This window comes from Tachysurus vachellii, chromosome 10 (assembly GCF_030014155.1).
Source record: "Tachysurus vachellii isolate PV-2020 chromosome 10, HZAU_Pvac_v1, whole genome shotgun sequence".
In the NCBI taxonomy this organism is placed as follows: Eukaryota; Metazoa; Chordata; class Actinopteri; order Siluriformes; family Bagridae; genus Tachysurus; species Tachysurus vachellii.
In genome coordinates this window covers 11547995-11565663 of record NC_083469.1, presented here as the reverse complement: position 1 = coordinate 11565663, position 17669 = coordinate 11547995, and the positions used below count along the sequence as shown (strand labels likewise).

Here is a 17669-nt window from a genome sequence, read left to right as displayed (position 1 = left end):
ATGGATTATTAAGATGAAGGGAAATGTACGTATGAAGAAAACAAACCTTCCCACTCAGATTTGATGTGGTTTTGCACATTGAGGTTCAGAGTGACATCAGCACGGACTCGAGCAGGCCAGTTCTCTCCAATGTTAGGCTTTGCCACTTCAACGATGGAGAAGGACACAATAGTCTGTGCCATTCTGGCCCAGCCACCAAACACCACTCCACCATATTCTGACTGCCTACAGCAGATATGAAGCAGTCTTAGTGAACACTCCAAGGACTGTGTAACGGGTATGAAAATGTTGTTAATTAATTACCATGGCTTCATTCGCAACACAATGTCTTCTATGTCCTGTCTGATCTCGTAGGTAGACTCCAGACGGAAGAGGTTGAAGTTTCTCAGCAGATAATCGTGAAGAGTCAAGAACTGCAGATTAAGCTTTGGCAGAGCTAAGCAACCTGTACAACAATCACAGGACATTTAGAAATTCTTCTTGTTTCACATTTCATTGTGTTTGATATACATGGTTCACAGCGCAAAAAGATGTAAACCTTCGCCAGAGTAGTACTCGGTGGGGACAATGTTCTCATCCCAGATAATCTTCTCGGTTGGATAAAGAGGCATCTGGTTAAGTTGCTCAATCTGTGAGATTCTCCGCTCATGGCGTGACACCTGTGCATGCAAGAGACAGAGAAAGAAATTGGGTTAATTTTTAAGACCTAAGTTCAGAAATCCTGTGTTGATCCTCTCTACATACAGACAAATGAAATTTAGAACTGTGAGGAATTAGGTCAGCGCACATTACATCAGGTACATCAGGTACACTCTGAGCCTGGCATTTCTGCAAAGACGCCAGCTGTCCCAGAACAATACATCCCATAATATCAGACCCTGATCAGACTTGCTATTAAGATCATTCAAAGGTGATCCAATAACAAGAGAACAGCAGCAAAAGGCTGTTCACGTGTCTCAAAGACATCTTCATTGAGCACTTGTTATCCCAGGGGTACGCAAACTCTGCCAAAAGCTACCCGATTGCACCAAAACCAGCCTCCAAAACAAACACAAAGCTCCAACAAATTGTAATGTACCAATAGCTATAATAGCATCACTACCATAATCTATAATACTATTTCCTTTAACACTGCCATCCAATAGGTGAACAATCTGCCAAACCCAAACTCTACCCTTTCCAAACAACTCATTCTAAACCAAAATGAACAACATGTCATTTCTTACGTTTTGAAATGGTCCCCATTATTACTTATATGGTCATAATAAAGAATAAAGAAAAGCGAGTAAAAGAAATAGAGGAAGAAACTGATCAGCATACATTTAAACATTAATGACTAAAGCCGTGAAAGACTTTGCACGTCCAACATGCCTGCTTTAATACACACAGCAGTGAAGCTGGACACCACAATAGTAGCTTGTCTCTGTGGAATACTTGTGAGCCTGACAACACTGGTCACTGGTACTCTTGATGTTAGTGACACAATGGCGTTCATTATAAACATGCATGAGGTGCGAGTAATGACATCACAAGATGCATTTGACTCCTTCTGCACCTGTATTTAGTGTCATTATCTTGTCATCCGATCACCCGAGACAGACATTAATACAGAGTGTAAGGCTTGTGTGTGTCTGTTTAAGATTGATGTCTAACCTACAACTAAAAACCATCAAGATGTGACCTATAAGAAAACGCATGGCAGAACAATGAACGTCCTGTTCCTCAGTCTGGTGACATGCGGAAATAAAAATTCACCTGGGTGACATTAATTTCTATGGTAATTCAGGAATGGTACATTGTGTCTCAGACAGAAAGGTGCACTGTGTACATGTCATCCCCACCCAGCCTGGGAAATGAAAAAGTGTGTGAAGAGAAGTGAGAAATATGGAAGTGTGAAGCTGTCTGCTGAGTGTCATGTAAGGCATCAAGCATCTGCATTTCTCATCTGTGCTCTGTGCTAAAAAGGAAAAGTGTAAAAATGCTCTAAATGACAACCTAATAAAAGAAACATGCAACAAACATCACATAACAACCAATTACTGATTTTTCCAGCCTGTGCCTCCATGTTATATACAATAAAATAAATCAATTTCTCTGAGAATAATGTGTAGGAAGATCTTTTTGAAGCTTAATGATATACTTTATCACATGCACGACCTGCAATAAACACATAATGAAGTCTTCGCCTTTGAGATTTGTATTGCCGGGGGCAACCAGGGCCACTTAAATGAGTGGACGGACATTTTCTCTAACAATACAGCGAGCGAGTTAATTAACAAAAGTGTCTCCTGAACCTCTGGAGGACAGCTGGAGAGCATAATTATGGCCAAAGCAGGACAGAGGTGCTGTGCTGATGACCGCAGTGAAAACAGCTTCTTATGCAAGTGTGTGATGAGCTCGAGAGGAAATTTATGGGGCAATCAGAAAGGGCCTGAGAGAAACATCCGGTCATTTCCAGGCACCCTCCAGACACAGCACTTAGTGGTTAATTCAGCCAAGAACATCAAACTCTAATTGGATCTCAAAAATGAAGAGGCAAAAAAGAAAGGAGCCCAATCTGCATTTCAAAGTCGACGTCATCAATTAATTTCAGCATGCACAATAAAACACGAAAAAACTAAACTATCACACTATTATGCAGACTTTGTTAAATTGAGGTCAAATATTTATGTCTATTTTGAAATACAATCAATTGTGATCTTAAATGAATTACAGCTACATTAAATAAAATGATTTCAAACCTACCAATAGCTCTAAAAGCATCTCTTTGTCATAGGAGGTGTCCTTTCCTTCTGGAAGCTCAGGTAAAAGGCACAGGTATGACGCCACCCGGTGAAGGGTATTGGGACTGCAGGAAATCAGAGAAAAGGAAATAAACTTGAGTCAATTCTGAGTAAACTTTCCACAAGGACTGTGACATGTGCAAGATGAAAAGAGAAACTTTGTCAATATGGAGAATTAACCTCAATTTAACCAGATTTTTTTTTTGTTAAAACAGGTATAACATTTGAACTGGGAAAATGATGAATAAATGTGACCAAAAAACCCAACAATTATATATTAAATAATGAGAAGAAAATGGACAGTACAGATAACATGGTTTGAGATTAGCTAGGCCTTTTTTCGGCAAAGGAAATAGAGAAGAACTTCTGATTCCTCTTTTTCGATCGGTCACCTGCATTTACACACACTGTTAAGAGACAGCAAGCTTTACAGTGTGGCAGCGTTATTATGGTCTGACAAACGCAGCTGTTTAAAGAGTTTATTGTCAGCCTCCCACAAATCGATTAAATTAATGAGGCACAGCTTCCCATCTAGTTGCAATGAGCCTGTGCTCAATGACCCGAGTCCTGTCACTTAGCAAGCCAATAAACGGTTGTTAATCTCGATGCACTGTGGCTGTTTAACTCTGTGATCAAATACAATACAGGAATCGAAGCTAGGGGGTGAACAACGTTGCGTATACTTCCACCGGTTTCTTCCTTTAGGGTAATCTTATAAAAATATTAAACCTAACAGCAAACACTGCCTATAAATGATAAAGAAATCAGGGTTAGTTCTATAAGCTTTACAAATCTGTCTTAGTAGGAACCCTCACACACACACACACACACCCACACTTACACAAAAGCTAAGGGTGATTGGGTACTCTGTGAGCATGATGGTCTCTTAAAACACCTGATCCAACTGAGCTTCTGAGAGTCAGCCATCTATGAGTCATCAGACAAATACTTTTCATACTGAATGGCACCCAAGAGCTCAGCAAGTCACAAAGAAAAGAGATTTGTATGCTGTGTGTATGAGTCTGTGTGCTTCAGCAGAATTTGCATTTTTATGAGATGCATGTTCAGAGCATGGATATATAGAATCCATTGCATGACCCTTTTCTTTATAAGGAATTACAAAATGTAATAAACGAAAGTAAAAGCTGCACAAAATCTCACTGAGATTCTATACGTATTGCTCAAGTCCATCGGCGAGAATATTACAGTATAAAAGAAATGAGCTCACCTGTCCTGAACCAGTAAACACAGTAAAAACAGCATTTCTATGAACCTTGGTGGATTGACAGTGCATTGCACTCTGTTGTTCTCAACACCTGCTCCGACTAGCAACTAGCTAGTATGAATGCTTTCTTACAGCTATTGTGTCATTGCTGGGTTTATACACTTTTTTTGGAGGCAGATTAAAACAGATTTATCTTTGGAATAATTCTCTCCTTAGCACCACTAACGTAGGCTCACACATGTGAATCCAGCTGTTTAGCTCATGGACTGTTAAAAACGGACTGTTAAGCTAGACCCAAAGCAGCCATGTACTGAGGGAGAGCATTCTAACTAAACCACAATGAGATATTTGACTGAAGTGGTAAGGGTGCATTGGAAACTGTTGTACTGACTAACAGTAAATACTGAGAGTGTTCTTGATAATTCTTTACTTACCTGAGGTGACCAAAATGTTTGGTGAGCGAGTCCCGAGTGTCCACAGCTGCTACGTTAGAGAGAGCAAAATCCTGCAGCTCAGGAAAGTGTGCGAAAGCAGCTCTCTGTAAAAGAATCATGCAACTTGATATAACATTTATAATATGTATCTAAAACAGCATGAGCCAGCGTTAATTAACTACACTGAAAAAACCCCAAAATCTGGGAGCAAAGCACTGATTGATGTTTGTTTGTAGCCGGTACAGGAAGAATAAACTATCAAAGCCCAGGTTATGCAAACCACCTTTTTTAATATAGCTAATTAAAACAAGAAACATTAAACCAGCTATTAAAGCACTGCAGGGATCTGTTTGTAAAAAAAAAAAACAAAAAAAAAGTTCCTCTCTGTAAAAAGCAGAGATGGGGACTCGACTCATATGACTTGACTCGAATCAGACTTAAGTCGCAATTTTGAGACTTGAGACTTGCTTGACAAATATTAAAAAAAGACTCAACTTGACTTTGACTTGACATTCATGACTTGCGATTTGACTCGGATTTGAGTTGAATGACTCAGAGGTGGGGGACTCGACTTGACTCGAGTCAGACTTAAGTCGCAAATTTGAGACTTGAGACTTGCTTGACAAATATTAAAAAAGACTCGACTTGACATTCATGACTGAAGACTTACTTGTGACTTGCACATGTGTGACTTACTCCCACCTCTGGTAAAAAGTAAAACTTAAAAGCCACCAAGCTAATTTGAAATGATTCAGTGTTTGAAGGTGGTTTTTGAAAAATTATGTAGAAAAGTGTGTCTGGTAGAGGTTTAGTGAAAATAAGCGTGTTATTTACCTGCAGTGAAGTTATCCGGTCGTAGTGAAGAGTGGTCATCTCTTTCTGTGTGAGAGCGTTGCCGGTTTGGTCATTGATCTCAAAGCCGGTGTAGAACTTCAACATGTCCAGCAGCTACATGAAAGCAAACAGAATTATAGCACAGCTGACCAGTTCTTTTTAAAGTTATAGGGAACTGAGCCATTAATAATCAATGCCTCGTCCACAAAACAGACTAATATTTAAAATATGTGTATTGTACTGCAAGTACACACAAACTCTACTTAGGCTATAAGTTTCCACCTGGCAGAAAAGGTGACCTTCTTTCTCTTGCTGTGTGAGACCAGACAGGTGGCAGCTGACCACCAGATGAGAGTCGTCCAGCACAGTGTTGAACCAGCGGCGTGTTGGGAGAAGAGCCTGCCGAAAATAACGGAGATTTAGGAACTCATCTCATAAAAAAACAACTTTTAATGCATCTTGGCACTTCCATAGACTCACCAGACAATAACTAACAATGATGGAGTTAAAAGCATTACCAGCTACAATTTAGTTGTACATATGAATATACACACTTAGATAGGTCAGACTTAGTAAAATGTGTAAAAATAAACAAATTAAATAAATAAATAAACAAACAAACAAACAAACAAAAAAAGTTTGCGTGTTAAAAACTTATTCTCTGTCCATGTAGGTTTGGCACAACTGGCAAAATATTTTGTTATACAAATTCAAAAAAGGTTCTGCTTAAAGCAAAATGCAGTGCAATAGGTATTCAGCTGGTTAACAAAACACATGAACGTTAAACAATTTAAAAACAAGAAGAAACAGCACAGCTTCAGCTTCCTCCATGTTTGCTGTCACGTGTTACAAAATTACAGGTACTGCAAAACACTGCAGTGGAAAAGTGCATACAGCACAAAAGCAAATCAGGAGTCTTGGATCTCTGAAGTTATTGGTTAGTTCCTTACGAAACTCACTTGAAGTTCCTTGTGGTAAATTTAAAGATGAAGTATAGTGCATCGCTTCCCAACACCACTACCTTCTGTTGTTAGGGAAACTGTAGCTCAGTGGTTAAGGTGTTTGGCTACTGATCGGAAGCTTGTGAGCTCTGAGCTCTTGCTCAAGGTCCCTAACCGTCAAATGCTAACCTGTTTAAATGACATAAAGGCCAGTTGCTCTCGATAGGGGTGTTTGCCAAATCCTGTAAATATTCTGTACATTTCTGTATTTAATTGTTTGTTAGTGTGGTGTTTGCTCTGTTAGTGTTAAAGCATGAGCTCAGGTCACTGTTATATCTTGATGCAGCTGGGTCCCAGAGGAACTTACTATTTATTTTTCCTTATTTTGTCTCACTATTCTAGTGCATTGTTTAGGATTTGAATTGTGAATATCTGTGATATCACTAAAGCTCTGCCTTGCTCGGTTTCAATCCCGGCCCAAATCCTAGAGGATTAGAGCTCTACACATCGTACTCTCAAAAACACACCTGATTCAAGGTGATAGGCTGATGACGAACAGTGAAGTGTGTACTGTTTAGACTGTTTAGAAATCTGATAAAATATAAACTTGTTACGTAGACTCTGCTGTATTGTGATGAATGTGAACTAATTCGAGTTTAATATCATACACCACAAGTAATGGCATATTTTACAACGTTGTTGTTCTTTCGGCTGTTCAATCATCTGGTCTGCATATTTGACTTGGCACAAGTGTTACGCCAGATGTTGTGTTATATTTTACCAGTATTTATTTATTTGTATTTAATTAATTAATTTTTAATTGTATTAATTTATTTAACTACAGATAAGATGCTCAGTTCTGGGAATCTGGGTCAGGTGGCCTGTTCAACACGCTTACCATTTCATTTGTAGTTCGTGTACTTCATTCATCATGCATGTAACATCACATTTATTTTCTTTGAACAACAGCAATAGCATCAATAAAGCTTCTATATCTTCAGCAGTCTGTTACCATAGCGACCATCATACCTCTAAGTCAATCATGAGCTCGATAAATCTCTCGCAGTAGTGCACCTTCTCCATGGAGATCGGGCCTATTACAGGAAATGGAAAAAAGAAGTCAGGGAGTATAAATAACAGTGTGGATGGTGGGAGAGCCATGAAGACACAGACAGTGTATTTGTTATTGTTGAGACAAGTGTATCTCACAGCCAGCAACTCCATAAAGAGCAGAGAGACAGCGAATGACAGGAAGGATTAAGAATGTATATGCATGCACTGAACAGAGCAGTGTGTCTCCATCTCGCATACCGCCCTGTCTGTCCTGTGGTGTCAACATGAATTAGGTAGCCAGAGAGAACCAGCTGTACCACCTGCATCACAGAATGGTCAAAGGATGGGAGAAAGATTTAGGCTCCATTGTAAACGAATGAAAAAAAATCATAGGAGCCGCAAGGTAGAAACCAGACAGTCCGTTAGAAATGATGGGTCATCATAATAGTTTACAAAATTTCCCTACATAAGCTGTTTAAAACTGGTTATGTATTTCAGGGATAAATGAAAAGCAGCACAGGACAAGCAGATTTTGTGTCTAGAATATTAAAGCCTTATTCGTAGTTACACCGACAATAATTTAAAAAAAAGGAAAGAAATGGTGCGTTATTGGCTTTTGCAAAACAAATGTTTTAATTGTGTTTTGCGGCAGTGTGAAAAGTTCACCAACTACTCTGTCTGAATCTCACCACCTGCTGCACCACACACACACACACACACACACACACTAGGGCTGCACGATTTAGGGAAAATGTCATATTGCGATTATTGAGGTCAATATTTCGATTGCGATATGTGATTGCGATATAATAAACAAATGGTATCATGAGTCAACTTGCTTGGTTCTCAGTGAAAATGCACACAGATTACTGATAATGCTGAAATTTGTATTTCTCAGCTCAAACTAGCAACAACAACAAACAAATGCAAAACGTTTTCAAATTAAAATATTTTTACAAAATAACATCTTTGCATTACTGCAAACAAACTTCTTATTGTCTCAATAGTACAGCTAAATATAATAAATAGAACAAAGTAATTTCTATGTTCATGAAAATAAGATATTTTGAACATTCTGTCCAAACAGGGATATTTTACCTGGACGTAACATTTTTGTATAAACTTTCAAAAAGCAATTTGGATATAAATGTGTGGTTCAAACCACTAAAACTGTTGTTGGTCATTTACAAAAACAAAAACAAAGCAACAAACTGCTACTTCCAAATCCTCTTTCTAAAAAGCTCTACTTATCACTTGAGAGGTTCTTTGCCAAAAAAACAAGCATATACTGTAGCATAAAGCTCAGGGATTGCAACTTGAGAGAAATAGTTCCGCGAGGGCAGCTGGTACCTCTTGTCCAGTGTGCGGATCATTTTCTGAAATCCGCCCTTGCTAACGGTGTATATGGGCAACATGTCTCCTGCCAAGCAGTGCGTTATAGAGTTGGTGATTTATCTATATCTCTGAAGACCTTTCATATGGCGCAACACTCTCAAACACATCTGTAATTGTGGTTTGTTTTTTTTGTCTTACAGATTGTTCTTTTTGTTCAGTAGTTTCTTTACTAATCTGGGCTTTTACCTTCATGCATTCATCATACTTTTCTCTGTGCTGTTTCAGGTGCTGATATAAGTTTGTCGTGTTGCCACGTGATGTAGCAACTTTATTTTTACAAATTCTGCACAGTACCTCTCTCTGCTCAGTGTCGGATATCTTATAGCCAAAATATCGCCATATAACAGAGGTAGCATTTTTTCTGGCCACCAGTTCAGTAGTGTTAATTTCGCCACCTATTTTTAATTTAGTCTTAGTCTTGTGCCAAATGTCCTTGTTAGTTTTAGTCATATTTAGTCATTCACATATCTTTTTTTGTTAGTCAGGTTTTAGTCGACTAAAAGTCCCGTCATTTTAGTCTAGTTTTAGTCAAAAGAAAACTCAAGGTATCTTAGTCAAGTTTTAGTCGACTAAAAGTCTTTTAATTTTAGTCTAGTTTTAGTCAAAAAATTGTAGCTTGACCACATCTGGAATCTACTGTAAAAATAAATACGAGGCCTCATTAAATGCGATAATATCAGGAACACATGTGTTATAGTGGAAATAAATAAATATATAATAATAATAATAATAATAAATATATATATATATATATATATATATATATATATATATATATATAATATGGATATAAATAACTTAATGAAAAGCCTAAGATCAAAACTGTAGATGTGTGTATTATATATATATATATATATATATATATATATATATATATATATATATATATATATATATATATATATATATACACACACATACCAATTACCAACTTAATGCAAGTTATACATGGTATTGTGCACACACCATTATTGATGATATTTGGAGCAATATTACATGTAATTGTTAAACTTGATTCCTTTACATATACATTTGCTTTTAAGCCTAATTATTAATTTTGATTATAATGTGATTGTGACAGGGAAGAGGTTTCAGGTTGGGGGTGCTGAATTTTTTCTGTCAACACTTTTGAATAAGAAACAATATCAAGGCTATAAAACTTGTGAAAACTCCGCGAATCACAAAAGTATCAGTGAGAAGTTGAGAACACTCGTTTAAACAGTGCATACACTCGAACTTGACCGCACATCACATTTTTTACTTTAGTGATACTGCTTTTAATACCGGTTTTTTTAATACTGCTTTTAAATCTGCTTGTAAGACCGATCATCGGGACATAAGCTGTCATGCACAATAAAAGAGCCTGTGCAGCGACAGGAAATATAATTTAACACAAAAAGCCTAGACCAGGGGTGGACTTGCGCTCAGGATTTTTATTTATTTTAATTATTTATTTTTTGAGCGGCATGTGGACGAATTCTTTCTACGCACACACTATTTTATTTCTTGATAACATACCGCTGCGAACTATAACACACCGTTGCCATGAAAAACAGCGTTGCCATGGACACACAGGATTCTAAAAGTAGAGATGGAGCGCACTATTTTCTTTAGAGGAAGCAATACAATTGTTTTTAAATCAATAAACTCCTTTTTAAATCATCGTTTTGTGACAAATTATTGATTTATTTGATAGGTAGCAATATAATAAGCGGGATCCGCTTCGCGGACCTGTAACTTGAGCAACAGCGCGAAGCCGCGAACTCGTTCTGAATATTTTAAAGGCGTAACAGCTGATGAAAAAGCAGAGACAATTGTAGACGTAAATGACTATTGACTATAAGACTATTGACTAAATAACTATAAGACTATTTAATTTAGTCTTAGTCAGCGTTTTTGGACAGTGGTGCAGTCTTGTCATCGTCTCGTTTTAGTCATGAAAAAAAGGTTGTTGAACATATTTCGTCTCGTCTTGTCTGACGAAATTAACACTACAGTTCAGTGTCCGTCTGCTTGGCATCCATCTTCACCCGTTCTGCGCTGCACACCGGAAAAAGTCACGACATGACCACACGCGCCACCGCCCAAACTGAAACTCAGAATGGGTTGTCATGTCCACGCATGCATTTATTTATTATTTATTTATTTCATAAAATCGCAGCATTTTGCGTCATATAATCGCACAGGCTTGATATCACGATTGCGGTATGATAAATCGTGCAGCACTAACACACACACACACACCAGTCAGGCTTAATTAGGGCAGATTCCAAATCAAAGATGCAGGTATGTGGAAACACTGATGAAAAGGAGCAAGTCCAGCACAAAGCCAACATTTCTGATGTACTTGTGCAGTTTGTATTAATGCACTTGCCAAACAATAACTATAACTGTTTCAGCCAAGTCAAATAAGCTTCTGGGCTTCCAGATCATGGGACTGGGCTGCACAATGGAGACTCTATCTTATAGACTAATTAATGAACAATTGCTTTGTTTACTCCTGACTTCACATCACAGGTTGCCTGCTGTCTGATAAAGACTTTGCTGTGGAAAAGCCGGTAGTGTCAGAATCGGAAAGACTTACCTGTACCTGATGATGGGATGGAATTCAGCACTCTGAGAAACTTCTTAATGAGTGTAGAGAGAAAGGTACGTTCCCTTTTGGCTCTGCCGAAGAAAGTTGTGTGATTTTACTAGAACTTTACATGCCCTTATTGGTAGACTTTAATTAAGATAAGTCTAAGACAATAAAAGAAGCTTCGTACTGTTCGGCATCCTTCGCATCCATTTTCTCATAGTTCTTCTTTATGAGATTCCAGAACTTCTGCAGTTTGGGGACTTTTTTCATTTCGTGTTGGAGTCGTGACTGTAAAATGTTATTTTTAGGTTCAAATGATCAAAGATGTTGTCAGAATGAAAAACAAAAGCACTACAAATAGGTTACAATGATCACCAGAGTGCATAATGGGTTTTTATAAAAATAATATCTATTTGACAATACTGTGTGTGCACATATATAAAAGAGCTGTTTGTTTACAGTAGATAATGTTCACATCTGTTATAAATGCATAGACTAGAGGGCGGTGAATGTTTAACACACTGCTATTTCTATCAGGATCATGAGTGTGCTGTTGCTCACCGGCAGGAGGCACATCCACATGGGCAGAGAAATGAGCTGCTGCACCTGTTCTCGGATTATATCTACCTCCTGAAACAAGAAATACACCCATCAGGATTGGACAAAAACAGAAATATTCCAAATGTTTTAAGCTGATAGGATCATTAAAGCTCTCAAATTCTTTATTACAAATTACAACAGCCTGATAGTCACTATTCTCTTACAGCGCAACACTGCCATCTAGTGGACATATCGAAAATAACGCCGTTTTAAAGGTACTGATACAAACCAGACTGTTGAAGCAGTGATCAAGGAAGATCAGCAGAACCGTTTGTTCCCGTAGCGACAGTCCGAGCTCTTCTCCAGTTAGACAGGCCTCCATTACACACTTGAAAAAGTAGGGGAAGTGAGTGGGCTCTTTTTTAAAAACCTGAAAATAGACAGATGAAATATGTGACGGCTCATATTTATTCTCTTCATAGACTAGTAACAAACATCTAAAAATTGAGAGTCTGAAGAATTGAACATGACCAACCAGCTGATGTTGCCAATGGTGGCTTTACAATAATTGTTATAAAGGAAAGACAACAAGGCTGTACATAACTGAAATGAACCAATGATCCCATAAAATAAACTTTATCAGTGAATCATGATTCCTCCCAAACTGGTGTTGATGGATGTGTTTTTTGGGTTTTGAAAATTAGAGCATTTATACTTTTATGTACTACCACCACCATGCTTTATATTGTATCACTCATTTTATTCTCTCTCTTTCATTAAAGACTTGTTATTGTATAAACTTTTATCACAACAGAATTTGGCTGAATATTTGATTTAAAAGACAAACGTAGCCAAAATGCTGTTTGGTATAATGCAGAACATTACATGGTCCTGTGTGACTGGATTAAACAAGATGAGCTACACTGCTGCATCATTAGTTAGTTCACAAATGAGCTAACCAGCCTCCACTAACCAGCTAAAACTCCAGCCCTATAAAACATCTCGCTCTCTCAGATCCACTGCACTACATGACTAATCTGAAATGATTTCCCTCTGCACACGCTTCTCATCCCTCTAAACTAACACAATGTAGACGAGAGAAGGAAAGAAGGGCATACCGACACGTGCTGTTATTCCAGTTTCCATGGTAACAGCAGCACCACTCATTTTGTATTAAATTATATTATTCTTTATAATAACCTTTTGTTCTATGTGTATGTTCTGTAAAGCTGCTTTGAGACAATGTCAATTGTAATAATTATAAATAATAAAAATACATAACTAAAAATACATTTGAATTGAATTGGTGGGTTTAGATTGTGGGTGATTGAGTATCACCCACAAGCATTTCAGCAATTAAATATGAAATATGAATTTAAAAAAAGGAATATAGTTGAATCTAGTCGGGCCAACACCTTCTACTGAACCACATAGTTTGCATGTCATCACTAATAAACACATTCATAAATAATTTCAAACATACTGTTAATCAAATACATCATTTGTACCTCCAGAATCAGACTATTTAACTTGATATGCAAGACAACAGATAAAACAATGTAAAAAAAAACAAAAAAAAAAACACGACCATCCTATTCTAAAGCCCAGTATCTGGCACTCACCTCCCAAGCAGGAACATTTTCTCTGAACTTCTCATTAACTATACAGCAGATGGACATCAGATAGCTATTACTGGACACCTCTGGGCTGTAGTTTATCCACAAGTAATTCTCAAGGTACTGGCTGGAAGACAAACAAATAACCAAAGACATGAATAAAATATGAGCTCATTAAACAAAGTCAGGGACGCAGTGTGAAGCGACAAAGACATGGCGAATGTCAATCCTACCTAAATTCCAGCAACATGATTTTTCTGATTGCAAATCTGAAGGAAAAATGAAAGACATGCTTTTAATTAAGTTCTAAGACAGAAACGACAGAAAAGAAGGTTTGTTTAAATAAAAAATCATTAATATTCAATGCGAATTCATCGTTGCAGACTTACTTTGACTTGAGAATCTCATTTTGATAGACGTCTTCAACGACCTGAAGAAAAGATAATAATATTAAAAGGCGATTATTTCACTTTGCCCTACTGTTAAACTACTGTTTAAATACTGTTAAACATGATGAATTTAAGATGTGTACACACAAACAGCAGGTCATAAAGCACAGAAAATGAAAGATTCATACACAAACTGCTCCATCATTTAGAAAGTGCAGCAATTCTTACAATATATACAGTGATGTTGATTCAGCACTAGAATGACAGTTTGTATGTATAGATGTCTGATGTTTACACTGTTTATCAGGAAGTGAAGCACAATAAACCGTAATGAGTCACATGATGTTAGCTTTCTTTGACAAGTCATGCGTTGCTTACCTTAGAATCAAACGGTAGTTTATTCTTTGCGTGGGGAGCCCAAAATTTATTTGAGAGCTAAAAAAAGAGAAAAGAACAGAAAGAAGAAACAAACTGAATATGTTAATCAACAGCCTAATACAAAAGGGATGATAGAGAAAATATGTTGTCGTTACATCAACAAACACTGCTTACAGAGGACATGTAATGAACAGCACTTACATGTTTTCTCTTCAGTGCAGAGGAAAATAAAAACGTATACAATTAGGGTCTTAGACAGAATATGCTCTTAGTCGGTCTGTTGGCTTACCGATCTGCATGACAGCTTTCACATTATCAATGATTCATATTAAACTGCCAATGAGAAATGTACTTTGTTAGCCAACTGCACAAATACGATTATGCTTAGTTGTTATTGTCTTTTGCCTATTCGATGTTCACCAGCACTTCAGTGGATGATCTGATAAGCACATCTGCTTTTGACACAAGTTTTATGAAAGATGCCCTTCCGGACACAACCCTCTCATTTTATCTGGGCTTGGGACTGGCACTGAGAGTGGCTGGGTTGGTTCTCTGCCTGGGATCCTGCGTCTGGACCACTAGGGAGATAAACAAGGCTTTCCCTTCTTCACATTATCATTGGAACGTTACTCCTTTTATATCACTTTGTATATAGTATGGATTTTTTATTTTAATCCTACCCAAGTGCAAGTTATTTCTGTTGTCTTTAAAGCTAAATTAAATTGTTGCAGTATGGTATATTGAAGGATCTGTGTTGTGCAACAGAGTGTGTTCTGTGCAGCAGGTTGCACTTCATGTTCTGATCTCACTCGGCTCACAGACACTAGACATGTCATCCCCCTTTCGGAGGAGCTACACGCGGCCCTTCTAGACATGGACATGAGATTCCATGCTGTGTGGCCCCTCAGCTGAGCCACCAGGTTGTCTACAAGAGTCTACACCTTAAGAATGGCCCTTTCCTTAATTAGGGTAGTACGGTACAAAGTTTCCGTACATTTACTGCACAGACACAGCGTATTTACTTCAGTCATTAAGAGTGAAGCCTAGGAAAAGCACTGAAGCTTGAAATACAATTTTTTAGCAGATTTGTGGCTGTTTAGTGAAATGAGGTTTGGTGTAATGATTATAAGTTTAATTATAAAGATTATAAGTATATAAGATTATAAGTTTAAATACATGTTTTAATCGCCAGTCAACTTGTAAAAACGAAGTGTCATTCAGCACTGATGCCGACAGACTGGCATTGTACTGGCATGGTATGGATGTATCAGTGTGTGAAACAGTTCACCAAGCAAATATATACTGCCAACAGTGGTTTAATACTAGAGTATATGCCTTTTCCACTGAGATATATGTGTGACATTTAATTATATACATATATATACACATATACATATATACATATACATATATATATTATATATATATATATATATATATATATTACACACACACACACATATATATATACACTATATATATATACATTATGGGAAAACATTACACACTACACAGAGGCTCAAAGCTCACTGACTACCATTTCCCAAGACCTGAAATAAGAGTGCAACATAAACTCCATCATCAAAAAGGCTCAGCAGAAGATGTACTTTCTATGTCAATAGAAGAGTATGTATGGTCTGCCACAGGAGCTGTTCATGCTGGTCTACACTGCAGTCATTGAATCTGTCCTGTGCACATACATCCATCACCATCTGGTTTGGTGCAGCAACAAAACAGGACAGAAACAGACGCTGTGCAACACACATTAAAAAAAGCAGACAAATAATTGGTGCCCTCCTGCCCACTCCCCAGGACTTGTACCATACAAGAACCAGAAACCACACTACTGCTGCTGTATATTGTACAAAAAGCATAATATTGAACAATATTGTTATTTGCACTAGAGGTCCGGACAGCTGAGTCACTGGCTATTTTCAAGCGGCGGTTGAAGACCTACTTATTCAGGAAACACTTCAACTAGCACTTCTTTCATTATCTTTTGCATTTAAAAAAAAAAAAAAAAAAAAAAAAAAAAAAAAACACACCTTTGACACTTTCATTGTAACTTTGAACAAATGTTTTAAACTCATGGTATCTTAAGTATGTAACTTAGTGAGCCAGCATTAATGTATTCAATGTTAGAGATTTAAGCACTTATGTACGTCGCTCTGGATAAGGGCGTCTGCCAAATGCTGTAAATGTAAATGTAAATGCACTACCATGCACTTCTCACACTTTATGTACACAACTGATCGTTTATATATTCTGTATTCATATTTAATACTCATACTGTCTATTGTATCACATCTGCATTGTCTTGTATAGTCTGTATTATTATGTCTTGTATAGTATAGTGTTATTTATGTCTGTACTTTTGAGAGTCACAAACAGCTGGAACCAAATTCCTTGTGTGTGTCAACATCAACACACTTGGCCAATAAACCTGATTCTGAACAAGGGAGGACCAGCAAAATATTATATAACTGATTAATATTCAATATATATATATGTATTCTATTTATGATATACAGTGTATTCAATGTATGGTTTATTTATTGAGCTTTTTGTTTCATTATGCAGTTTATGCATATTAGTATAAATCTTAAACGAATGTATTATTATTGATTAATATTGCACAAGCTTTTGTGTCACTTGGTCTAATGATTCGTATTAAACCGAATCGATACCGAACCGAGCTTTTGTGTCACGTGGTTTAATTTACCCAATCAGATTTGAAATATCATCGATGGAGAATTAAACCGTCACCTGTGTAACATATTCGGCGTTAATCTGATCCACTGATGGTGCCGCCGTCTTCTTCACCCGCGCGTCCTTCTCCATCCTAAAGACATACATTTAGTTAATTTACCAGCCACAACACTATACACTTACAAAAAAAAAACACACATATAAGCTCAATGCAAAACTAGTAAACTGACTCACTTGGCTATCGTTAGCTAACAGTATTTGAATGGAATAAAGCGGATGCTGTATCTTAGTTTCTCCAAGTTAATAGCTGTAATAGATGTTAGTAAATTACCTTCAAGCCTGAAATTTTGTCCGTTAATGTAAAATATAATTTTGTAAAACTTTTAGTTGCCAAATACTTGTTTTACCAGGACGTCATTAATACGTTGTTAGCTCTTGTGCTAACGCGTGAGCAAACAACTGCAGTGAGACTTCCTGCTGTACGTTAGTGTATGTCGTCAAAATAAAAGTCCCCTAATACAGCGATATAGAGTAATAATAAATAGAATAATAATAATGAATATAATATGAAGGTTTTTGTAAATTGTACATTTATTGGAAAAATTATATACCCTGAAAAAATGGGGGAGAACAGCGTTAATTTGTACTTCTTCCTTACGCTTTGCACTATTCATAAACCATTACAGCACACTAACGCCATCGGCTGGTCAAGTACATAATGGAAACAAAATAACACTAGCATCTCAAACCACTTGGTCCTCATCGTAGCATGAAATGTAGACCTGACAACCAAG

The 17669-nt window shown here is 37.2% G+C and overlaps 1 protein-coding gene across 3 annotated transcripts in view; it reads right to left on the bottom strand.

Annotated features, from left to right (window-relative positions):
• The window catches only part of aqr (aquarius intron-binding spliceosomal factor), a 41862-nt gene extending 24505 nt beyond the window's left edge, over positions 1–17357 (bottom strand). For 2 of the 3 annotated variants that reach the window (XM_060879427.1, XM_060879426.1), the window contains exons 1-18: positions 17207–17357; positions 16933–17008; positions 14167–14223; positions 13789–13829; positions 13633–13668; positions 13406–13526; positions 12073–12213; positions 11805–11873; positions 11431–11531; positions 11250–11332; positions 7247–7311; positions 5559–5675; positions 5277–5390; positions 4443–4546; positions 2746–2848; positions 539–659; positions 304–445; positions 47–225 (exon numbers count right to left, since the gene is read on the bottom strand). In XM_060879427.1, coding sequence (XP_060735410.1) covers positions 47–225; positions 304–445; positions 539–659; positions 2746–2848; positions 4443–4546; positions 5277–5390; positions 5559–5675; positions 7247–7311; positions 11250–11332; positions 11431–11531; positions 11805–11873; positions 12073–12213; positions 13406–13526; positions 13633–13668; positions 13789–13829; positions 14167–14223; positions 16933–17007 — 1669 coding nt within the window. In that variant the 5' untranslated portion in view covers position 17008; positions 17207–17357. The remainder of the gene's footprint in view (positions 1–46; positions 226–303; positions 446–538; positions 660–2745; positions 2849–4442; positions 4547–5276; positions 5391–5558; positions 5676–7246; positions 7312–11249; positions 11333–11430; positions 11532–11804; positions 11874–12072; positions 12214–13405; positions 13527–13632; positions 13669–13788; positions 13830–14166; positions 14224–16932; positions 17009–17206) is intronic. The other variant, XM_060879428.1, reaches the window with a different exon arrangement.
• Between the last annotated feature and the right edge of the window lie 312 nt (positions 17358–17669).